Genomic DNA, 24,933 nt, shown 5'->3' on the forward strand with positions numbered 1-24,933 from the left:
GGTGGTGTAATTCGGTGGTAGAGCACCTGCTTAGCAAGTGTAAGAGCCTAGGTATGCTCTCCAGCATTGGTTAAAGAAAAAGGCTAGTATAGTCTTTTTTAGTTCTCTCCCACATTGTTTCTCATTTTATGATGCCATGTGCTTCCTGAGGACTGCCAACAAGACAATGACCACAGTTGTATTCCCTCAGCCATTGACCAAAAAATATCCAAAATAAACCTTTTATAATTTACCGCTATAGTTTGGATAGAATTTGAGTATGTCCACCAAGGGGTTTATATACTGGAAAGCTTGGTTCTCAGTGTGGTGTAGAAATAGTGCAAACATAAAGAAGTGGGGAGGGAGGCTGGGAATATGGCTTAGGATCGTGTACTTGCCTAGCATGCATAAAGCCCTGGGCTCCATTCTTCAGCACCACATAAACAGAGCTGGAAGCAAAAAGAAACCAGGCACAGTGGTCAGGCCCTGAGTTCAGGCCCCAGGACTGGCAAAAGAAAAGAAAAGTGGGGAGGGCTGGGAATGTGGTAGAGTGCTTTCCTAGCATGCATGGAGCCCTGTGTTCAGTTCCTCAGTACCACGTACACAGAAAAGAAGTGGTACTGCGGCTCTAGTGGGAGAGTGCTACCCTTGAGCAAAAAAGAAGCTCGAGGACAGTGCCCTGGCCCTGAGTTCAAGCCCCAGGACTGGCAAAATAAAAAATAACGTTTGCAGGGATAAGCAATGTATACTAATCTGAAGGCAAAAACTCTAGAAAAGTATGCAAGTGAAGTATGTGGCCTGAGTTTTCTAGGACATTTTCAAGCTTATTGTTTATAAAATGGTTTCATATGACACTTCCTTGGGAGTATTCACACAAAAAAAGTTCCCTCTCACTTGAACAATCTTAATCAGAAAATAAGTCAAACTGGCAGCAAGCCTGGGGTGGCCAAGGACAGCCCTTGGAAAGGCATGCAACATTGAGTCCGTATGTATAAGCATTTCTTAAAAAGGGGTTCTCACAGAGGTCAAGGGAACCTCCTAAAGGTGTAAAATCACTGCCAGATATTACCCTATTGTCTCTTTTAGAGGCCCTGAATAGTCAGGTCCCGAGAAGGATCAAAGAAAGTTAGCAGACATGAGAAAAATGCCAGGCTCTGAGAGCTCCTCTCTGCTCAAGAAAAACCCCGTCGCACCTGCAGCTGAGGTTCAAGAGCGGGCGTGGCCGGCTGGAATCTGCTCCCAAAGGCAGTACGGTGCCTGCCGGGGGGGGGGGGGGGGGGCGGGAACTAGCTGTCAATGAACGGGTTCGAGCCCGCCCCTCCTCGAACGCTTTTGGACTCGCTTTGGCAGCGGGCACCGTGCTCCGGGAAGCGCACTCCTTTTCTCGGTGGAGGGAGCGGGCCTCACTGCGCGCTGCGTCCTACAAGACGTGCTGACGTCGCGGAGGGCCGACAGTCGGCACGGGAGCGGCCGGCGCGCGCCCGTGCGTTGGGTTCCGTCGCGAGACCGGCGGGCGGGCGCTCGGGAGAGAGCGGCTGTGCGGTCTTTAGGGCGGCGGCCGCCACAGCAGTAGCGCCCTGGGTGGAGAGGGCCGAGGCGGCCTAAGGAGCAGGGGATGGGGAGGACTGGGCCCCTCATCTCTCTGAGGAGCACGTACTGCTCCTTGGGCGCACAGTGACAGTGGCCGCGCCCCTGGCCCGCTTCGCCGGAGAGCCCGCGGCGAACCGGGCCATGAGGAGCGGCCGGGACCGGGCCAGGCCTCGCTGACCCCGGCTTCGCGCGGCGGCCTCCTCTCCACTTCTGCTCCGGCCTCTCGGCATGAGCGTCCACCCAGGCCCGGGGCCGCGGCTGCCCCAGTCCCGCCGCCCGCGGGCGTGCTCGGCCCCCTCTGGCCCGAGGTGCTGATCCCGGTTCACCGTGCCGCACTGCCAGCCTGCCCGCTGTATGCCCCGGGGGCGCGGCCATGGAGGTGGTGGGCGACTTCGAATACAGCAAGAGGGACCTCGTGGGACACGGGGCCTTCGCCGTGGTCTTCCGGGGGCGGCACCGCCAGGTGAGCGCCCACCCCCCCAACCTCCGTGCTCAGCCAGCCAGGGCGAGGCCGGGGACCCTCTGGGTCGCTGCCCGACTCAGGGTGAGGTAGGGTGGGGTTTGGGGGTCTTCAAACTTAGCTGGGTTTCGGAAGCCGACGCTTGCCACTAAGTTGGTTTGCTAGCCCCGGGCCTCCCATTGTGCGCGCTGTCAGTGTCGCGGGGTTTGTTTTGGTCGTTCGAGGATTGTTTTGAGGCCAGAGCCTCTAAGGCAGCGCTCCACCTACCGACGGGCGTCAGGCCACTGATGTCCCCTACTTGTCAGTGTGCTTGGTAACCATCGCGCTCTACCCAAGGCAGCCCCAGTACCCCCAAAGTCTGCACGATTCCTAGCACCTTTTGTGGCTCCAGCACTAGACGCACCTTTGGGTCGTCTCCCCACCCCCACCTAGGTTGAGGAGGTTTGTCACCTTTGAGGTTGATAATTGCAACCCCAGCGGAAAATGGGCGGGTTTCCCGTTAGCTGTAGCCTTTCTCATAGTGGGAGGTATCATTTCCCCAGCGTTGATTCCCTGACACCTGGATGAGCCCCGGACCATTTTATCCTCGGCTTAGTCCAGCTCACACGCTAATCCAAAAACAAACAAACAATCCAACAACAACACAGAAAATTCAAAACCCCTCGTATTTCACGATTAGGGTTATTGGAGGTGTTAGAATCTGAATTTGAACAGGCAGTGGAAATAATCCTAAGAGCTTTGTCGACAAGGGGCATGTTAAAAGTGGGCTTTGTTATTTATCTTTCAGTTATTTTGACAGTAATTTAAAACTTCAGAAAAAGTGAATATCCGGTATAATCCAGCTAAGTTAACCCTATGGCCCTCTGTAACTCTTGTGTTGTTGTAAACTATCTTTTTCATGAATGTGAGTCTTCATAGTTACCTTGCTTTTAGGGCTGTGTTGAAGGACATTGGCTTGTTACACTGTCATTTATGAAATCATTTTCCTTTTGAAGGAGGTGGATGTTCGTTTTTATTTGCTAGGTCATCTTTGTTCCTAAACCATTTTCTTTTCCTGTTGAGTTGTTTCTGTTTAACAATTTCCAGAGTAACAATATTTTTTCCTTTTCAGAAAACTGATTGGGAGGTAGCAATTAAAAGTATTAATAAAAAGAACTTGTCAAAATCACAAATACTGCTTGGAAAGGAAATTAAAATCTTGAAGGTATGTTACATTGTGTAGTATTGCATAGAAAGTTAACACGTTTTAAAATAAAACTTATTCTTAATTAAATGGGTATGTGCATCCTTTGTAATTTTGGTAGATAGGCCCAAATTCATTTTTGCATGCTCAGATTTTTGAAACATTGAATACTTTGAAGCTGTTTTTAAGAATAGACATTTATGACTCTTGGCCATAGGAGAAATCGATGAAAACTGGTTTTAGTTTTTCATAATTCTCTTGTCTCATAGTTACTATGTTATTGTTTGAGAAGAACAGGCAGGTGCATCTGATACCTTGTTTATTATGTTGCCTCCCTTTTATGTTGTTATTAAGTTTTGGGGGTAGGGGTACTTGTAATTTTTTTCTTAAAAATTGAAAGTTATTTTTTTTCTTGGAGATGGTCTTTATAGAACACTCACAAAAGCCTTGAGGAAAAAAGTTCCATGATCAAATAAATTTGAAAAGTCCTGTTTACAGAATACTTGGACAGTCACAAAACACTTGGCTCACTAAAGAGAGTGAAAAATTCAGTGTACTGACCCCCAGTGTTTCCCAGACTAGATGGAACCCCCAGCCAACACTCACCAGCTTCCCTCAGAACTGTCCTGTGGAAAAGTGCTTTGGTAAGAATTAGAGAGCTACAAATTATGCATTCATCTTCTTCCAGGCAGATTATATTTTTTAAAGGACTTGGGGGATGTTATATGTCTCTATTGCCATCAGAAATTTATATTGATTTTTGAAAACTACGAAGTCTGTAGTCATACTGCCCATACCATTTATTTTGTTACAAGACTAAAAAATGTGGTGGAGGAAAAAAGTAGGCCCCAATTCAAGTTACTGTGTTTTTGTTTTTGTACCAGTCCTGGGACTTGATCAAGGCCTGGGTACTGTCCCTTAGCTTTTTTGCTTAGGGCTGATACTCTTCCACTGTGCCACAGTTCTACTTCTGGATTTTTGCCTGGACTGGTTTCAAACCATAGTCCTAAGATCTCAGCCTCCTGAGTAGCTAGGATTACAGACATGAACCACCAGTGCCTGGCCCAAGTAAAGTTTTTTTCGTTTTTGTTTATGAAAATTTTACCATTATCTTTATACAAAGGAATTCCAATTCAACATGCCAGTCTATGTGTGCCATTACATCACGATCGGTATCACTCCTTCTATCCTCCCCAAACTCTCCCAACCCTCCCCTCAGGTTACCTGGTTTAGTTTTCACATATGTACATTGAATATTATGACTGCAATTGCACACCCTTCCTCTCTCCATTTGTCTGCCTCCTTCCTCTTGAGCTCCACCCCTGACAAAACATGTTTCAGTTTCCTGGTATTCATTTTGTTAAACTGTAAATTAATTGTTTGAAGAAGTTAAAGCATTAGAATCCTCTCTGGTGTATACCATACTCTAGTCAGGTGTGTGTGTGTGTGTGTGTGTGTGTGTGTGTGTATACACATATGACCCTGTTTATGATTTCATAGATGTTTGTAATTTAAATGTAACTTCTACAAATGCTCAAGTAAAATTTTATCAAGCACATTTCTTTTCGTTCTTTCATAGATTAGGCTACTAATAAAGGTATAATATGCTAGATACAATATATTTGTATTTGTGTATACTTAATTTTTATTTGCATACTGAAAAATATTTTAATTACTAAAATAAATATTGATATTTTTGCTTTTCACTTTACCAGGAACTTCAGCATGAAAATATTGTAGCACTCTATGATGTTCAGGTACCTTATTTTGGATTTTTGAACAGAACCTCAAAATAATTGTAAAAATTTATATTTAATGCAAATTAATGTTTTAATAGAAACAAATTGCCAGTTCTTGTTGAAAAGACAATTGGAGTTAAATTAAGAAATTGTTTAAACTGGCATAGAGCAGTATGCTAAATCAAATTAATGTACTGCATGAGAGTAAATTTATTGACAATTGATGGTATATTGTGGTGGTTGTATTTTTAGATTATGTAAAAGAATACTGGCACCAAATCCAGCATTTCTGTGATAAATGTAGAGAAGACTATTGTAGGCTATTTAAAAATTAAATAGAATGGAGATTTTTCTTCCTAGAAAACATTTTTATTTGTAAATAATATTATTTATACATTACTATTTATTATATTATTATTTGTAAGAAATAGAAAGAGGAAAATTAAATGAATATAAGCAAGAATGTGGTGTGTATTTATCACCCAGATATATATAGATAGATAGATATTTATCAACAGGGCATTCAATAGAGTTGCATTTCACTTGGAGATGGGAAAACTGAGTTTTAAAGTCATCTTCAAGGGTAAAATTTTCTGTAGTTAGAATTACTCTTTATCCTTTTATTTATTTTTATATTTGTTTATTTAGTGTTAGTATTGGGACTTGAACTCAGGGTCTGTATGTTTCCGTGGGCTTTTTTTGCTCAAGGCTGGCACTTAATCATTACATTACTGTGCAAGTCTTTCAAGTTGAGACTTTGGAGAAAAGATATGGAAAGCCAATGTGCAAAGATGAGAGATTATTGTGAAAGAGCTTGTTAGGACATTAGACTGGAGGAGAAAATTCACACAAAGCTATTCTATGCCATGAACTGATAAAAAAAAAAAAAAGCATTTTTTTTGTGTGTGCCAATCTGGGGTTTGACCTCAGGGCCCTGGGGCATTTATTTTGGCTCAAAGCTACACCTCTACCACTTGAACCACAGTTCCACTTCTGACTTTTTGGTGGTTAATTGGAAATGAGCCTCACAGAGTGTTCTGCCCAGGCTGGCTTTGAACTGTGATTCTCAGATACCGCTTTCCAGAGTAGCTAGGATAGTAGGAGTGAGCCACTGGCACCCTGCTTCTTTATCTTTTTAATAGACTAATTTTGGAGAAAACTACTGTTGTTTGGATAGAGTAGCAGATGAAGTAGTCGGCCTATTTTTAGGAACCAGATCATGTTTTTAAAAATCTTCTTTTGTATACTAGACTTATATTTGACTAATGAGAGCCATGGAAACAGAACCTAGGGAGGGAATAAAAGATTCAGGTTTTCTTGCCACTCTCCATGGTAGTCTAGTATGCACAATTTACATTTTTTTCTTTTATTTTGTCTAGTCTGGGCAATTGAATTCCAATAAAGTAAATGGACATGTTATATGATTCTGTTATATTTCTAGCTAAAGTATTTTATGTGTTCATTTGCTTTATTTAGCTCCATTCATTTCCAGTTTTGTCTATCATATGCCAGGCATTGATTGCTAGAAACAAAGCAATGAATAAAACAAAAGTCCTTTCCCTCGGTATGCTTAGTTTTAGTGGGCTGAAACAACATAGACTGTTCTAAATACATTTTTTGCCTTTTCCCCTAAATACACTTCTTTATGTATTCACATTTCATGTGACTGTATTCCACAAAATATTTATATCCACGTTATAAGATAGTTTTAAGTTTTTCTCCTTACAGAAAAACACTATAACAGTAATGTATACCTTTTTCATATACTCTTGGTTTTTAGATTTGGAATTACAGGGTCAAATAGTATACGTGGTTTTGGGGTTTTGATTATACTGTGACTGCTCTACAAAAATTTTGACATTTCGCATTACACAGAAAATGTGAATGCTGTGGTTGTTATTTTATTACTTGTTTAAATACATCCCTTCATTTGAAAATTTCAAAGCAACATTAAAAAATACCTTAAAGTCAAAAGTAAACTCATCTCAGGTTGAAATAATGTTCTCAGAGGTATTTGTGTAGTTTGTTTTAGTCTCTAGAGATGGCACCAGGTGGTACAACCAGGTACAAAAATTGTTAAATATTTACTCTTACATTGAGTCTAAGGAGGTTCAGTGAAGAAATGATGTTTATATGGATTTGATATGTGGAGAAGGCTAGAGTAGGGGATGGAAGCAAAAGATCAAGTCAGTTTCTCTAGGAATCAAAGCCTTCAGTAAAGACCATAGACATTAAAGATCACTAAGTTTGAAGATCTGAGAGAAGGCCTGTGTGACCAGGGTACAGGAAGAGAATGATGTTGGAGAAGTTAACAGGATCCAAATATAAGGATAAGTGCAAAAGGATATTCTTAGATAGTGCAAAAGCAGGAGAATGCAGTTATGTGTGTTTTTCAAACATAAATCCTGAGCATTCTAGGCTGGGTACAGTGGCTACTTGGGAAGCATAGTTTGGGGAATTACAGTTCAAATCCAGCCTGGGTGTAAAAGTTCATGACATTCTGTTTCAACCACTGCCTGGGTGCAGTGGTTCACCTCTGTCATCCAAAGCTATGCAGTACTGTAAGGGAAATAATTCTAAGGTTTATAGGAATCTTTTTTCCTGTGAGTATAGAATAGTTAGAGAATAAAGAAATGTAGCAGAGCTGGTGGTTCATGACTATCATATTAACTACTTAGGAGATTGAGACAACCTTTGATACCAGCTTAGGCAGAAAAATGAGATCCAGTCGCAGCAGAAAAAAACTGGATGTGGTAATTGGATATGGTAGTGAATGTCTGACATCCCAGCTGTGAACAGGAAGCTTAACTAAGATTATTAGAGTCAGGCCAGCCCAGGCAAAAAGCAAGACTCTGTCTCAAAAAAGAAAAAGCTAGGCATCAATGATTCATGTCTGTAATCCTAGCTACTTAGAAGGCTGTGGTCTGAGGATTGCAGTTTGAGGCCAGCCCAGGCTGTTTACAGTTAAATCAGCAAAAATATTGGACTGAAAGTGTAGTTCAAGTGGTAGAGCACCAGCCATGAGCAAAAAAGCTGAGTGAGAATGAATTCAAGCCATAGTATCAGCACAAAAACAAATCCAAAAACAAAAACCCAGAATATAAAGGCTGGAGAGCCTGGTGCCAGTGGGTTATTCTTAGCTTGGCAATCTTAGCTACTAAGGATTGCAGTTTGAAGCCAGCCTGGGAAGACTGTTATCTCCAAAAAGCCAGGAGTGGAGCTGGGGTTCAAGTGGTAGAGCATTAGCCTTGAGCAGAAAAGCCCCCAGGGACAGCCCCCAGCCCCAAAGTTCAATCCCCAATACCAGCTCAAAAAAGAGCAGGGGTTTGGAGGCATACCCGCCTAACAACTGTAAGGTACCGAATTCAAAGCCTAGTACCAAAGAGGGGCAAGTAGCAGAGAAATAGGATTTGGGTTTTAGGCATTTTTTCTTTTTAGTACTTAATGTTTTTCTTTTGTATCAAACTGTTGTTTTCTCCACTTTTACTTCGAATTACCTGAATTGTGCTCTGAAAATCAGCTGCTAATGCTATCAAATTAAAATTTTTTTATTGTTTTTTCAAATTAGAGAAGTACTAGGACCTTAGTGTTAAAAATAATTCAGTGGGCTGGGGATATGGCCTAGTGGCAAGAGTGCCTGCCTCATATACATGAGGCCCTGGGTTCGATTCCCCAGCACCACGTATACAGAAAATGGCCAGAAGTGGCGCTGTGGCTCAAGTGGCAGAGTGCTAGCCTTGAGCAAAAAAGAAGCCAGGGACAGTGCTCAGGCCCTGAGTTCAAGCCCCAGGACTGGCCAAAAAAAAATAATAATAATAATTTAGATGTCGCTGGACGCCAGTGGTTCACACCTGTAATTCTAGCTGCTCAGGAGGCTGAGATCTGAGGATCTTGGGTCAAAGCCAGCCCAGGCAAGAAAATCTGTGAGACTTTTATTGCCAATTAACCACCAGAAAACTTGAAGTGGCACTGTGGCTGTAGTGGTAGAGTGTTAGCCTTGAGCTGAAGAGCTTAGGGATAGCACCCAGGCCTAGAGTTCAAATCCCACAACTGGCAAAAAGAAATAATAATTCAAATGGTCTGGCAGTATAAAAGTAAAAAAGAAAAGCTGGACACAGTGGCTTACCCCTCTAATCCTAACTACTCAGGAGGCTGAGATTGCAAGAATCTGACAGCTCCAGGCTAGCCTGGACAAAAAGTTCTTGAGACCCCTATCACAACCAATAGCTGAATGCAATGGCAAGATCTCTCTCCTAGCTATGTGGGAAATGTAAATAGAATGAACACAGTCCAAGCTGGCTTAGGTCATAAAGAGAGAACCAATTTGAAAAACAATGCAAAAAAAAAAAAAAGCTGGAGGCTTGGTAGAGTGCCTGCTTGGCAAGTATAAGGTCAGTTTAAACCCCAGTACTACCAAACACAGAAGTTAAAATATGGTGATGTTATATGATTGAACAATACTGATTTACTTGGAAAAAAAACTTACTCTAGATTGAGATTTATTGAGTCTTGTTATTTTAGGGATAGGATGTTTTAGTCTGGATTTGAGCCGGTTTTTGTGGTAAAAACTATGTGGTTCACAATAGAGCTAGTTTTACTCTCTCTACCCCCTCCCCATATGCACGTGCACACACCCACATACACTATATATTTGTTTTCTTTAGTTTTATTTCTGATAAGAGAAAGCAAGCTAGCCTGCCTGAGCAAGCCAACCAGCCTGCCTAACTCCTTCCCCCTTCCCTTCCTCCTTCCCTTTCTTTTTATTCCTTTTCCTTTCCTTTCTTCTTTGATATAGGGTCTTCCTATGTAGCCCATATTGGCCTAGAAATCACAACCCTGCTACCTTACCCTCCTAATTGCTGGGATTCCATGCTATACCACTGTTCCCAGTAAGGGAGTTTTTTTTTTTTTTTTCTTACAGAATCAGTCTTCTAGCCTGCTGAGTGCTAGCTGTTCTCCACCTGCTTCCTTATTTGTCAGGGAAGCTCTGCTGTTAGTGAAGCCAGGCATCTGTTTTAGCATCTCTGTGTTGATTGGGATCCTGCCATGGCAGGAGCTAGCTTGTCTTCCTTTTCAACAAGTAAAAGGTAGCACCTTTTTACATCTTTTTTTTTTTTTTTTGGCCAGTTTTAGGGCTTGAACTCAGGGCCTGGGTCCTGAGCCTTTTGTGCTCTACCACCTGTACTATGGTGCCACTTCCAAGGTGTAGCACCTTTTTATATGGGAACTTTCATATAATCCTAGGATTAAAGAATTGGGTATTATATGTTCACATTTTTCACTTAGTCCTCTTGAGAAATAGGTTAAACTGATCATCCTTAGTCCCTCAGTTTTTTGCAAATAAAATTTTACCCTTAGGTGTTGAACTGCTGCACCCAGGCCATGGCAGTCCCTGTGTTCCTCACTACACTAGACTTACTATCCTGAAGGACAGTTTTTATTTCTGATTGGATCAAATGGATACTTTTGTGAAAAATCCAGTAAAAACTGGATTTATGTCAAAATGAAATAAAAAAGATCTGACAAATATACAGGGTTTGTAGGTTATTTTTGGTCTTGTTTTGTTTTTATGGTACCAGGGAAGGGGTTAGAACCTAAGGTTTCATGCTTGCAAGACAAGTGCTCTACCTGGAGAGCCATACTCACAGCCCGAAGTTGTTATTGCTTTAAATCTTCTCAAATTTTTACTGTTAATGTTTGTGTGTATTTTATTGTGGACCTGTGGAAAACCTCCTCCTTGACTAGCATTGATTCTTGAAGTTGAACTGACTCTGACTAGAACTGCTCTAAATTGTTCCCTTTTGTCCTAACCCTCTTGTTTTCCCATACAAATCAGAATCCCATTGGAATCAGAGTTGAAGCGCAGTACTATTTGGAAACACTGTTTTTGAATCACATTTAAGCATTGGCTTAAGTTAAGATGTACGGAACCCTAATTTAGATCTTAGCTAATATTATACAAGTAGTCATTGCCCAGCCAGATAATCAGTCTTTGAGTTACTTATCCAAGCTGTATAGATTTGAAAGACTGTAGAATTACTCCAATAAGTTCCTAAAAGTCTCGAAACATATCTTTGTATAACATGATAAAACATTTTCCCTTTGCCAAAAATTTCCTGATGTAATTACCTCAATTAAATAATAAAACCAGAAAAGCAAAAAATGACTCATCCTATGTAATGTGTTCTGAAGTTACATTGTACATTTAGTACTGCAGGTAATTTTGCTAACCATCTGTAAACTTTTCAAAGTGGAAATGCTTCCTTGAAAGACTAAGGAATCCTTTTTTTAAAAAAAATAGTATATTTATCATGCTTTTTCTTTTTTTAATTTAATTTATTAATTGAACACAAATTTTTTGACAAGGTGTTTTGCAAAAAAGGTACAGTTACATAGTAGGGCAGTGTGTACATTTCTTTTTTTTTTTTTTTTTGGCCAGTCCTGGGCCTTGGACTCAGGGCCTGAGCACTGTCCCTGGCTTCTCTTTGCTCAAGGCTAGCAATCTGCCACTTGAGCCACAGCACCGCTTCTGGCCGTTTTCTGTATATGTGGTGCTGGGGAATTGAACCCAGGGCCTCATGTATCTGAGGCAGGCACTCTTGCCACTAGGCCATATCCCCAGCCCATGTGTACATTTCTTGTGATATCTTACGCCCTGTTTTTCTATCCCTTCTCTAGGTCAGGTAGACATATATACAATATACAATGTATCAAGAACATATACAGTAGCCACGTGGCCACGCCCAAGAAAGTTCGTCTAGGGCTTTAAATGTAATGTCGATATTAGACAATATGTCGACAGTAGTCTTATATGAACGTACATACCTAGCTTTTGAGCTATTGTATTCCCCTGAGAGGTCAATTATTGACCTTTATATATTGAGTAATTGTTTGGTTTTAGTTACATACTATTGGGTCGCTGCCCCAATCCTGTGGGGAATACTATTTGACAAGCAGTTTTTGGTTTCACAGACTTGGTCTCTACTGTCTCTCCGTCTCCCTTTCTTAACAGTCATATATCAGGGAGATCATGCCCCTTTGTTTTCTGTGTTCTAGGCTTGTCTCGCTCAACATTATTTGTTTGAGTTCTGACCATTTCCCTGCGAATAACAATATTTCACCATTCCTAATCGCTACGTAGTATTCCATTGTGTATAAGTACCATATTTTTTGGATCCATTTGTCTGTGGAGGGGCATCTGGGTTGTTTCCATATTTCGGCTATTGTGAATTGTGCCGCGATAAACATGGAAGTACAAATGTCTTTTTGATATCTTGGGGTTTGCTGTTTAGGATAGATGCCTAGGAGTGGTATGGCTGGGTCATAGGGTAGGTCTATATTGAGCTTTTTGAGAAACCTCCATACTGTTCCTCAAAGTGGTTGTACTAATTTGCACTCCCACCAACAATGGAGAAGGGTTCCTCTTTCCCCACAGCCCCTCTAGCATTTGTTGTTGCCTGAGTTCAGAGTATAGGCCATTCTAACTGGGGTGAGGTGGTATCTCAGGGTTGTTTTTATTTGCATTTCCTTTACTAGCAGGGATGTTGAGCATTTCCTCATGTGTTTCTTTGCCATTTTTATATCTTCTCTTGTAAAGTCTCTCTTTAGCTCATTTGCCCATTTGCTAATAGGTTTATTGGTCTTGGAGGGGCTTAGTTTTTTGAGTTCTCTGTAGATGACAGATATCAGGCCTTTGTCTGTTGCTGTGCTGGTAAATATCCTTTCCCATATGTTTGGCTGTCTTTCTATTTTGGTGGCTATGTCCTTAGCTGTGAAGAAACTTTTTAATTTGTAGTAGTCCCATTTGTTGAGTCTTTCCCTATTTGTTGTGCCCCAGGGACTATATTCAGGAAGCTCCTTCCTGTGCCTATAAGTTCTAGCGTCTTTCCTACTCTGTCCTTCAGTAGTTTCAAGGATTCAGGTCTGATATTGAGGTCCTTGATCCATTTTGAGTTGATCTTGGTGCATGGTGATAGGCTTGGGTCTACTTTGAGTTTTCTGCGTATGGCTGCCCAGTTCTCCCAGCACCAGTAGTTGAAGAGGCTCTGTTTATTTCATTGTATGTCTTTAGCTCCTTTGTCGAATATCAGCTGGCTGTAAGAGTGCGGTTTTATTTCTGGATCTTCAATTCTAATCCATTGGTCTTCCGGTCTGTTTTTATACCAATACCAGGCTGTTTTTGTTATGATGGCCCTGTAATAGAGCTTGAAGTCTGGTATTGTGATACCTCCTGCACTGCTTTTTTTGCCTAGAATTGCTTTGGCTATTCTAGGTTTTTTGCTGTTCCATATGAATTTATGGATTGGTTTCTCTATTTCAGTGAAGAAAGTGGCTGGGATTTTGATAGGTATTGCATTGAATTTGTATAACAATTTGGGCAATATGGCCATTTTCACTATATTGATTCTGCCTACCCATGAGCATGGGAGGTCTTTCAATCTCCTTGTGTCTTCTTTGATTTCCCTTATTAGATTTTTATAGTTTTCATTAAATAGGTCTGTCACATCCTTGGTTAAGTTGATCCCGAGGTACTTGATTCTTTTTTTGGCTACTGTAAATGGAATTGTTTCCATAATTTCCTTTTCTGTATGTCTATTGCTGGTGTACAGAAAAGCTGCTGACTTTTGTGGACTGATTTTGTATCCTGCCACTTTGCCAAATTGGTTTATTAGGTGTAGGAGTTTGGGGACTGAGTTTTTTGGGTCCTTCAGATATAAGATCATGTCGTCTGCGAATAGGGATAACTTGATTTCTTCCTTGCCAATGTGGATCTCTTTGATGTCCTCCTCTTGCCTTATTGCTATGGCTAGGGATTCCAGCACTATGTTGAAAAGAAGTGGGGAGAGTGGGTATCCTTGTCTTGTTCCTGAGTTTAGGGGGAATGATTTAAGTTTCTCTCCATTTAATATGATATTAGCAGGGGCTGGGAATATGGCCTAGTGGCAAAAGTGCTTGGTTAGTATACATGAAGTCCTGGGTTCGATTCCCCAGCACCACATATATAGAAAATGGCCAGAAGTGGCGCTGTGGCTCAAGTGGCAGAGTGCTAGCCTTGAGCAAAAAAAAAGAAGCCAGGGACAGTGCTCAGGTCCTGAGTCCAAGACCCAGGACTGGCAATAAATAAATAAATAAATAAAATTTAAAAAAATTTTTTTAAAAAAATATGATATTAGCAGTTGGTCTGTTGTATATGGCTTTTATTGTTTTGAGGAATGTTCCATCTATTTCTGTTCTCTCCAAAGCTTTTAATAGGTATGGATGTTGTATTTTGTCAAAGGCTTTTTCGGCATCAACGGAGATAACAATGTAATTCTTAATTTTAGATCTGTTTATGTGGTGAATTACGTTGGTTGATTTACGGATGTTGAACCATCCTTGTGACTGTGGAATGAAGCCTACTTGGTCATGATGTATGATTTTCTGGATCAGTTTCTGGATCCTGTTAGCTAATATTTTATTAAGGAGCTTTGCGTCTGTGTTCATTAGTGATATTGGTCTGTAGTTCTCTTTTTTTGTTGGGTCTTTGGCTGGATTGGGAATGAGTATGATATTAGCTTCATAGAATGAGTTTGGGATTTCTCCCTGTGTTTCTATTTTGCGGAAGAGTTTAAGGAGTATTGGTATTAGCTCATCATTAAAGGTTTTGTAGAATTCGTTGGTGAATCCATCTGGGCCTGGGCTTTTCTTTGTTGGGAGGTTCTTGATTACTTCCTGTATCTCATTGTAAGTTATTTGTTTAGTTGATTTATTTCTTCTTGGTTCCATTTGGGCAGTTTGTACTTCTCTAAGAATTGATCCATTTCTGTAAAATTATTGTTTTTTGCAGAGTAGAGGTTTTGGAAATAGCTCCTTATGATTGTTTGAATATCGTGTGTACTTGTTGTAATTTTTCCGGTGGAGTCCTTGATTTTATGTATATGAGTCTCTTCTCTTCTTTTTTTTGTAAGTCTTGCAAGGGGTCTATCAATTTTATTTATTTTCTCAAAGAACCAGCTTTTAGTCTTATTTATTTGTTGAATGGTCTTTCTATTTTCAATCAGATTTATCTCTTCTTTAATCGTTGTGATCTCTCTCCTCCTAGTCGTTTTAGATTCTGTCATTTCTTGTTTCTCCAGTTGTTTTAGTTTCATCGTGAGGTTATTCACCTACTCTGCTTCCATTCTTTTAATGTGAGTGCTGAGGGCAATGATCTTGCCCCTCAGTACTGCCTTAGCTGTGTCCCAGAGGTTTCTTTGTGATGTATTTTCATTGTTATTGTGGCTTATGAATTCGTTGATTTCATCTTTAATTTGATCTGTGGCCCAAGTGTTGGATAGCAGTGTGGGGTTTAGCCTCCAAGAGTGTGTATAGCCTCTGTGGTATCCTTTGTTATTGAGGGTTATCTTTAATGCACTGTGATCAGATATAATACATGGGATGACGTCAATACTTTTGTATTTGCTGAGGTTCTTTGTGTGGGTTATGACGTGGTCTATTTTGGAATATGATCCATGGGCCGCTGAGAAGAAGGTGTATTGGGTCTCTGTAGGGTGGAAGATTCTGTATAGAGCTGTCAGATCCATTTGGGATGTGGTGTTACTTAGGTCCTCAGCTCCCTTGTTGATCCTCTGGGTGTTGGGTCTGTCTCTTGGAGAGAGTGGGGTATTAAGGTCACCCACTATGATTGTATTTGCGTCTATCTTGTTCTGTAATTCTGTGAGAATTTGCTTGACATATGTAGGGCCTCTTTTGTTCGGTGAGTATACATTTATCACCGTGATGTCTTGATTCTGGATTTTTCCTTGTATTAATATGTAGTGTCCTTCTTTGTCTTTTTGAGTTGTTTTTAATGAAAAGTCCAGCTTGTCTGAGATCAGGATAGGTACACCTGCCGTTTTGGAAGGTGCGTTTGCTTGGAAGATCTTGCTCCATCCTTTCATTAGGAGCCTGTTTTTGTCTCTTGTAGGCTGCAGATGTCAACTTTTTGTTTGCGGACCCATCCTGCCAGTCTGCTACTCTTTATTGGAGAGTTTAAACCATTTATATTTAAAGAGATCAAGGATAAGGGTGTTTTTTTTTTCTCCTTCCATTTTCTTGTTGGACTGTTTTTTCCTCTTTTTTTTCTTGTCTCTAGTGAGCTGTTCTTTATGTTGGGCTTTGGGTATTGTAGTTTCTTTCTGTTTCTGTCTGTGTGTGTGTTGTATGATCTCTGTTGGGTGGGGCTCCGCTCTTAGAATTCGCTGTAAGGTTGGTTTTTTATTCACATACTCCTTTAGCTCCTCTTTGGTGTGGAAAGATCTGGTTTTCCCTTCAAATGTGAACTCCAATTTCGCTGGATATTTGATCTGAGGTTGCATATTGTTAGCCTCATGTACTTGGATGGTGTTCTTCCACTCACTTCTTGCTGGATAGGTGTGGATAGGTCTGCAGTTACTCGAATCCTCTTCCCATTGTAGAAAATTTCTTTCTTCGCTTTGGCTGAATTCAGAATTTGCTCTTTATTCTTGAGATCTGAAGTCTTGAATATTATGTGCCTTGGGGTGGCTTTTCTGGGGTCTGGCCTGCCAGGTGTCCTATAGGCTTGGGTTACCTGGATGGGGTCCCTTGTGAGATTGGGGAAGTTTTTTGCAATAACTTTATTGAGAACATGTTTAAGCCCTCTGCTCTGGTATTCGGCTCCTTCTTCTATTCCAATTATGTGCTGATTATATCTCTTGTCTTTGTCCATTAGTTCCTGGATTAGTCTTCCCTGAAGCTTCACCGTTTCTTGGAGTGTGGTTATTTTCTGGTTGTTGTTGGCTGCTTCATCGTCCAGGCGAGAGATTCTGGATTCCATATGGTCAACTCTTTGTGTTGTGGATTCAATTGCGGAGTTTATGGATGTCAGAGAGCTATTTATTGTTGTCATATCAGCTCTGATCGTGGAAATTTCTTCCTTTAAACAGTTGTATTTTAAATCTATTTTTTCATGCATTTCAAGTCTCAGTATGTTAAGGTTTTCTTTAAAGGAGGCTTGCATTGTATCCATTTTTGCTTCCATTTCTTTCTTGGCTTCCTGGGTGTCCTTCAAGATTTCCGCTTTAAACTCCTGGAATTGTTTTCTGATTTCATTCCTAATGCTTTCCATCATTCCTGTTTACATGGCCTCATTTGCTTTTTTATTCTCCATCTCCTCTTCAGTCGTGCTGCTTTTTGGAGCTGGCGAGTTGGCTTGCCCTTTGATGAACTGTGTTATGTTTCTTTGTGATTTGCACATCTGGAGATCTGTGGATAGCTTCTCAGGTTTGGTTTATAGCTCTGCCCTCCCTCCTGTGTAGGCGCGTCTACCAGAGCAGGTGCTGCCACTGTGGCCCCACCCACCTGTGCGGGGTATGCCTAGCAGAGCAGGCACTGTCGCCGGGGGCCCCGCCCACCTGTGGGCTGTGCGCCCGCTACAACAGGCGCTGGCGCTGTGGCCCCGTCCACTTTAGCGGGGTACGCCTCCCAGAGCAAGCCCCGGTTGTTGGGTTGTGTTTGCGCCCTCCCGCGAGTCCGTTGTGGGGGGCAGTATGTGTGGGGCCAAGTGGGATCAACTGTCTGGGTGCGGATTGGCGCCCTCAGACCTCGCCTCCGCTGCGAGGGGGGGGCATGATCAGGCCCAGGTGTCCCTGCTGTGCTGGTATTGCCCACCAGCGCCTGTGATTTTAGTTGTAAGAGTCCACGAGGTCCAGGCGCCTCAGGTGGGGCTTGCACTGCCGGCCATCCCCCTGGCCCTGATCCTGGATTGTGTGTGTGTCCCGCGCAGCTGTTGGTCCTTCAGGGGGTGGCGAAGTGTCGTGGTCGTGTCCCCGGCTACCCCCTTCTGGCGCGCTGGGTTCCCCAGCCGCTGTCCATCCGATCCTGGTGTGGATCCGAACTTCTCGTTGCCGCCGTCGTATGTCTTGGTCTGCACCCTCCCCAGTGCCCGTGGGGTCCCACTGTCTGGATTCTGTGCTCCCGGCAGCCTGTCTGCCGATTGCCAGGTTCCCCTTTCCCAGCCTGGCCCTGTTCGGGCCAGGGTCGGCTGGTGGGGGGAGGGTGCCCCGGAGATTCTCCGGCTCCGTGTAGGTTTTCGGCTCTTCTTTTTTACTCCTTTGTGTTTTCCTGTGTATCTCCACTGCTTCTGGCTGCTGGTTTTGCTGGGTTCTTGATGGGGTGTTGGGTGCTGGAGTTCCCAGCTCGCTATTCAGTTGGAGAGAGTCGGGGTGCCTCCCTACTGTAACAGCACCATCTTTCTGCCATGCTTTTTCTTAAATATTGTTTTTGGCCAGTCATAATCAGAAGATGAATTATTATTTAATTCTTCCCTTAAACAGAATTGAGCTTCTTAGTCACTATTATTTAGTGTCACCAACACTTGATTTGAAGCCAGACACTAGTGGCTCATACCTATAATCTTACTTACCAAAGTCTGAGTCTCTTTTTTTTTTTTTCCTGAGCCTTGAACTCAGGGCCTGAGCACTGTCCCTGGCTTATTTTTGCTCAAGGATAGCACTCTATCACTTGAGCCACAGTGCCACTTCTGGCTTTTTCTATATATGTGGTGCGGAGGAATTGAACCCAGTGCATCATATATGTGAGGCAAGTACTCTACCACTAGGCCATATTCCCAGCCCCAAGTCTGAGACTCTTATCTCCTATTAACCATCAGAAAGTCAGAAGTAGAGCTGTGGCCCAAGTGGTAGAACACCAGCCTTGAGTGAAAAAGCGCAGGAACAATGTTCAGGCCCTGAGTTCAAGCCTCAATACAGGCAGGTACACACACATCAAACAACCATACACAATCCACTTGATTTGAGTGCTGGAAGTATGACTCAAGTGATAGAGCATCTGCCTACCAAGCATGAGGCCCTGAGTTCAAACCTTATTACTATCAAAATAAACCATCAAAAAGAAAAGAAAACTTGATTTGCTTTATAGAGGAGATACGTTATTATTTTTAAGCTTAGTTTTTTCTTCTTTAAGTGCTGTCTGTGTGCTTACTTTGCAGGAATTACCCAACTCTGTCTTTCTGGTTATGGAGGTAGGTATTATACTGGCTTCTGTTTAATTCATTTCAAATCCCTTTTGATTTATATGTGCTTTAAAATTAACAATAGATTATTAAATTTTGGATTAATAAAGTCATTTTAATGATTTAAATTCTACTTTATAAGAAATACAAAATTCAAGCATTTGGATTATATAGTTATATTTTTAGATTAGATTTATATTGTGTACATGTGAGTTTTTGAAATTCAAATTTGCTGAGAATAGATTGAATTAATCTTAAATCATTGCCCTTATTTTAATTACTGTTTCTTTTATGTATCAGTATTGCAATGGTGGAGACCTGGCAGATTATTTGCAAGGTAAGTTTGTTTCTATGTGTCAAATGTTCAGTAAAGATAGTACTGCAGTCTGTTTAATCTTGAGAAATGTTTCTGAAAAACGCTTCTGTTTCCTGTAGTTGTGTAGGAATACTCGCTAAATATTTTCCTATTTGTTTAACTTGTAGTCACCTTGCTGACCAACTATTTTTGTTAAGTACTTATTTTTTTCATGTTTTTCTGACATTGAGATGGGTGTTGGGGGTCCTTCTCCCTGGGAGGAAAGAAACCAAATAGAATTTCTGATCTTTAAAGGTTGGCTGAGGGGCTGGGAATATGGCCTGGTGGTAAACTGCTCGCCTCATATATATGAAGCCCTGGTTTCGATTTCTCAGTACCACATATATAGAAAAAGCTGGAAGTGGTACTGTGGCTCAAGTCGTAGAGTGCTAGCCTTGAGCAAAGAGAAGCTAGGGGCAGTGCTCAGGACCTGAGTTCAAGCCCCAGGACTGGCAAAAACAAACCAAGCAAAAAATTAAAAAAAAAAAAAAAAAAGGTTGGCTGATCAGGCACTAGTACCTTGTAGCTAGCTCATCAGGAGACTGAGATCAGAGAATCTTTATTTGAGGCCAGACTGGGCATATTTGAGACTCCTTCTCAGCCAGTTGCTAGATGCTGTGGCATATGCTTGTCATCCAAGTTACATGGGAGGCTGAGATTGGGAGAATCTCATGCTATGCTAGTCTGGGCAAGAGCCTATCTCTAAATAGTGCATAAAAGGGCTGGGATGTGTCTCAGTGGTAGAGTACCTAGCTAGCAACTAAGAAGCCCCGAATTCAAACATTAGTACTGAAGAAAGAAAAAAAAAGACTTCTTTCAAAATAAACTCATAGTGGAAGAATATATTCAAGAATCTATTTTTGTTAACAATAATATAATTACAAATTTTCAGGCCCAATAATACTGTAAGGAATTAAATGTAACATTGAAATCAATTTTTTGTGAGTTTCCTGGGGCTTGAACTCAGGACCTGTCCACTGTCCCTGAGCTTCTATGCTCAAAGCTAGAACTCTCCCACTTGGGCCACAGCTCCACTTCTGGATTTTGACTGGTTAATTGTAGATAAGAGTCTCATAGACCTGGGAATGTAGCTTAGCTGTAGAGTACTTACCTAGCATGCATGACACCCTGTATTCAATTCCTCAGCACCACATAATCAGAAAAGGCCAGAAGTAGCACTGTGGCTTAACTGGTAGAGTGCTAGCCTTGAGCAAATGGAGGCCAGGGACAGTGCTTAGGCCCTGAGTTTAAGCCACAGGACTGGCACACACACACACACACACAAAGAAAGAGTCTCATGGATTTCCCTGCCTGGCTTGACATCAAACCATAATCATCACATCTCAGCCTCCTGATTAAGTAGGATTACAGGCATGAGCCACTGGTGATCAGCTAAATTATTTTGTATCACAAAATAATTATATGGCACCATATGGTTTCCAGGAAGTAGATATAGAACCCCAGGACCAGCCAAAAAAAATCTATATTCAAAATGCATACATATAGAATTTGAAGCATTCATTTCAAATTGTATTCCTCCGAAGTATAGTCTCTCTCTTTCTCCCTCTGTCTCTGTGTGTGTGTGTGTGTGTGTGTGTGTGTGTGTGTGTGTGTGTGTGTGTGTGTCCTGGGACTTGAACTCAGGGCCTAGACTTTTCCCCTAAGTTTTTCTCAAGGTTAGGGCTCTGCCACTTGTGCTACAGCTCTACTTCCAGGTTTTCTTTTGGTGATCGAGTGGAGATAGGAATCTTACAAACCTTTCTGCCCAGGCGAAATTCTCAGATCTCAGCCTCCTTAGTAGCTAAGATTACCAGCGTGACAGCATGAAAATATAACACTGAATGAAATGGAAAAGATATTCGTTTTTACAATGTCAGTTTTTATTTCTATTTTTTTGTTGGTCATGGGGCTTGACCTCAAGGGCCTGAGTGCTGTTCTTGAACTCTTGCTCAAAGCGACTACTTTACCACTTTGAACCACAGGGCCACTTCTGGTTTTCTGGTGGTTAATTGGAGATAAGAGTATCAACAGACTTACCTGCCCCAGCTGGTTTTGAACCCCCATCCACAGATCTCAGCCTCCTGCATAGCTGGGATTACAGGCATGAGTGCCTGGCTACAATATCTCTTTAAATAAATATTACAATATAAAGTTCTAGGCATTGGTTACTCCCCCACTCATGTACATGTTGGTATGTATAAGAAAGTAGATCTGGGGGCTGGGGATATGGCCTAGTGGCAAGAGTGCTTGCCTTGTATACATGAGGCCCTGGGTTCAATTCCCCAGCACCACATATATGGAAAACGGCCAGAAGCGGCGCTGTGGCTCAAGTGGCAGAGTGCTAGCCTTGAGCAAAAAGAAGCCAGGGACAGTGCTCAAGCCCTGAGTCCAAGCCCAGGACTGGAAAAAAAAAAAAAAAAGAAAGTAGATCTGGAAGACTGTACTCCCAATTTTTAAATGTTAGTCTTCCAGGATAGTAGAGAAGAGTTTACTGTGTATGTTTTAGTGTATTTTGATTTTTTTTCTCCTTTACAGTGAGCATCAGGAAAATAACCCCAAAGAATAAAAAAGGGGAGTATAGAATAGTAATAACACTGACAGGACAATTATTTGGTATTTTCAAACTATGGATTTTTTTTTTGGGGGGGGGGGCTAGGCAAAATTTACTTCCGCAGAAGAGTGTGCTGCTGACAGGAAGCCAAGTAAGGAAGGCCTCTAGACAGACAGTCCACCTTGGTTTTATCCCTAATATTTTACTGCCCTGTGTTCTGAGAGTTCTAAATTTGAAGATAACATAAATGTCAGCATGTCTGTAAAATGACTTTTTTTTTTTATCAGTAGTGGAGCTTGATCTCAGGGCTTAGGCACTGTCTCTCCTCTCTTTTACTTCAGGCTAGCACTCTACAACTTTGAACCACAACACCACTGCCCATAAAATGATTTTTAAAAATCATGAAGTGTCATTAGGCATATAATTTAAGTGATTTTTAAAACTAATTGACTTCTTCCAGGTGTTAATGTTATTTTCACTTTTTAATAAAAATTGCACATGAAAAGATTATATAGAACTTATTTTGGAAATTGTAAAGTCAGAAATGTATTTATAGAGATCTACCTGCTTGCTCACTGCTAGTACTGCTACTTGATCCACACCTCCAGTCCAGCTTTTTGCTAGTTAACTGGAGGTAGAATCTTACAGACTTTGTCCAGGCTGGCTTGGATCCATGACTTTCACATAAGAATTTATCCTATTTTAACAAAGGCCTCATCTCTAAAATATATGCAGAACTAAAAAAATTACCTTCTTCCAAAACAAAACTGCAAAGAACCATTAGCAAGAGACTTCTCTGATGAGGAAATGAGAATGGCCAAGAGACATATGAAAAAGTGCTCTACATCACTGGCCATAAAATAAATGCAAATCAAAACAACATTGAGATTCCATCTCACCACAGTAAAAATGTCATATATCAAGAAAACCAACAATAACAATCGTTGGAGGGGATGTGGCCAAAAGGGAACCCTACTTCATTGTTGGTGGGAATGTAAACTGGTTCAGCCACTCTGGCAAGCAGTATGGAGATTCCTCAGAAGGCTAAATATAGAACTCCCCTATGACCCAGCAACCCCACTTTTGGGTATCTATCCAAAAGACCACAAACAAAATCACAGTAATGCCACCAGCACAACAATGTTCATCACAGCACAATTTGTCATAGCTAGAATCTGGAACCAACCCAGATGCCCCTCAGTAGACGAATGGATCAGGAAAACGTGGTACATATACACAATGGAATGTTATGCCTCTATCAGAAAGAATGACATTGCCCCATTTGTTAGGAAATGGAAGGACTTGGAAAAAATTATACTAAGCGAAGTAAGCCAGACCCAAAGAAACATGGACTCTGTGGTCTCCCTTATTGGGAATAATTAGTACAGGTTTAGGCAAGTCATAGCAGAGCATCACAAGAGCCCAGTAGCTATACCCTTATGAACACATAAGATGATGCTAAGTGAAATGAACTCCATGTTATGGAAACGATTGTTATATCACAGTTGTAACTACTTTCAATGTCCCATCTGTATCTGTAGCTTCTATTATTGATGAGGTTCTTGTATCACCTTCCAGTGGTTGTACCTACACTATCTCTGTAATCTTATCTGAGTATATTGGAAGCCGTGTATACTGGTATTAGAAGTAGGAAATTGAAAGGGAATTCCAAAATTGAGAGACACAGGCTAAAAAAAGACAACTATAAAAGCAATACTTGCAAAACTATTCGGTGAAAAATGAACTGAACACCTCGGGGGGGAAAGGGAAAGTGGGAGGAGAGGTGGGTATGAGGGACAAGGTAACAGTACAAGAAATGTATCCAATGCCTAACATATGAAACTGTAATCTCTCTGTACATCAGTTTGAAAATAAAAATTTGAGAAAAAAAAAAGAATTTATCCTGTTTTAAATTTGCGTTTAGGGGCTGGGAATATGGCCTAGTGGCAAGAGTGCTTGCCTCATATACATGAAGCCCTGGGTTCGATTCCCCAGCACCACATATATAGAAAATGGCCAGAAGTAGTGCTGTGGCTCAAGTGGTAGAGTGCTAGCCTTGAGCAAAAAGAAGCCAGGGACAGTGCTCAGGCCCTGAGTTCAAGCCCCAGGACTGGCCAAAAAAAAAAGAAAAAACCTTAAATTTGTGCTTATAAAATGATTAACTATTCAACTAACATGAAGGGGAATTTATTTTCTGGCTTGTAAAGGAGATTCACATTCACTGAGCACCTCTGTGTTCAGAGCCACGTTGGTACCTTGAGCAGTAAAGATGGAAAAGGAAAAGAAAAAAAACAACCCTAGTGAAAACAAAAATGCAAATCAATTGTTTATAGCAGATTTTGAGACATTTAATACTTTTTCATAGGCTTCAATTATTGAAGTTAAAAAGGAATAGAGGTGAATATAAATTCTTAATCCATACATGCCCTGTCTCACAACTCACTTCTCTTGATGGAATATACAGATGGTATTTGTTGTGTACTTAAATATTCATATGACTACTTCCAGCTAAAGGAACTCTCAGCGAAGATACTATCAGAGTGTTTCTTCATCAGATTGCAGCTGCTATGCGAATCCTACATAGCAAAGGAATAATCCACAGGGATCTCAAGCCACAGAACATTTTGTTGTCTTATGCCAATCGCAGGAAGTCGAGTGTCAGTGGTATTCGCATCAAAATAGGTAAATAGCCAAGTCTTGTTTCATAGTAAAGAGGAGTTGAGACTCAGTACTTGCAGATTATTTTCACTCAGCTTTATTTCAATAATGAATTTTATTCATATAATAAAACTTTTATGGAATTCAGGTCTGTTTAGATGTGTGAATATGTGAATCCTTTTTCTTACTGGTAGTTAACACTGAATCTTACAAGGGCCAAACTCTAAATATGGATCTCAGTAACAAAGTCTTTTTTTCTAGAAGAGAAAGATGATATAGTTTGGGTACTGGCAGAAAATTAGTAACTCTGATTCTTTAGCTCATGAGATCTTAACATAGAAATCCAAAAGATCATCTAGTTTGGCCTTTAGCAGTCTTTAGTGCTTTATATGTAAACTTATTAGAAG

The 24,933-nt window shown here is 41.2% G+C and overlaps 1 protein-coding gene across 3 annotated transcripts in view; it reads left to right on the forward strand.

Annotated features, from left to right (window-relative positions):
• The first annotated feature begins 1,423 nt into the window (after positions 1 to 1,423).
• Ulk2 (unc-51 like autophagy activating kinase 2) overlaps positions 1,424 to 24,933 on the forward strand; it is an 86,205-nt gene continuing 62,695 nt past the window's right edge. For 2 of the 3 annotated variants that reach the window (XM_048367304.1, XM_048367305.1), the window contains exons 1-6: positions 1,425 to 2,032; positions 3,141 to 3,233; positions 4,928 to 4,969; positions 18,939 to 18,971; positions 19,263 to 19,299; positions 24,377 to 24,550. In XM_048367304.1, the coding sequence (XP_048223261.1) occupies positions 1,943 to 2,032; positions 3,141 to 3,233; positions 4,928 to 4,969; positions 18,939 to 18,971; positions 19,263 to 19,299; positions 24,377 to 24,550 (469 nt within the window). In that variant the 5' untranslated portion in view covers positions 1,425 to 1,942. Of the gene's footprint in view, positions 2,033 to 3,140; positions 3,234 to 4,927; positions 4,970 to 18,938; positions 18,972 to 19,262; positions 19,300 to 24,376; positions 24,551 to 24,933 lie in introns of all 3 variants that reach the window. The other variant, XM_048367306.1, reaches the window with a different exon arrangement.

The sequence above is a fragment of the Perognathus longimembris genome, chromosome 17 (assembly GCF_023159225.1).
Source record: "Perognathus longimembris pacificus isolate PPM17 chromosome 17, ASM2315922v1, whole genome shotgun sequence".
NCBI classification, from domain to species: Eukaryota; Metazoa; Chordata; class Mammalia; order Rodentia; family Heteromyidae; genus Perognathus; species Perognathus longimembris.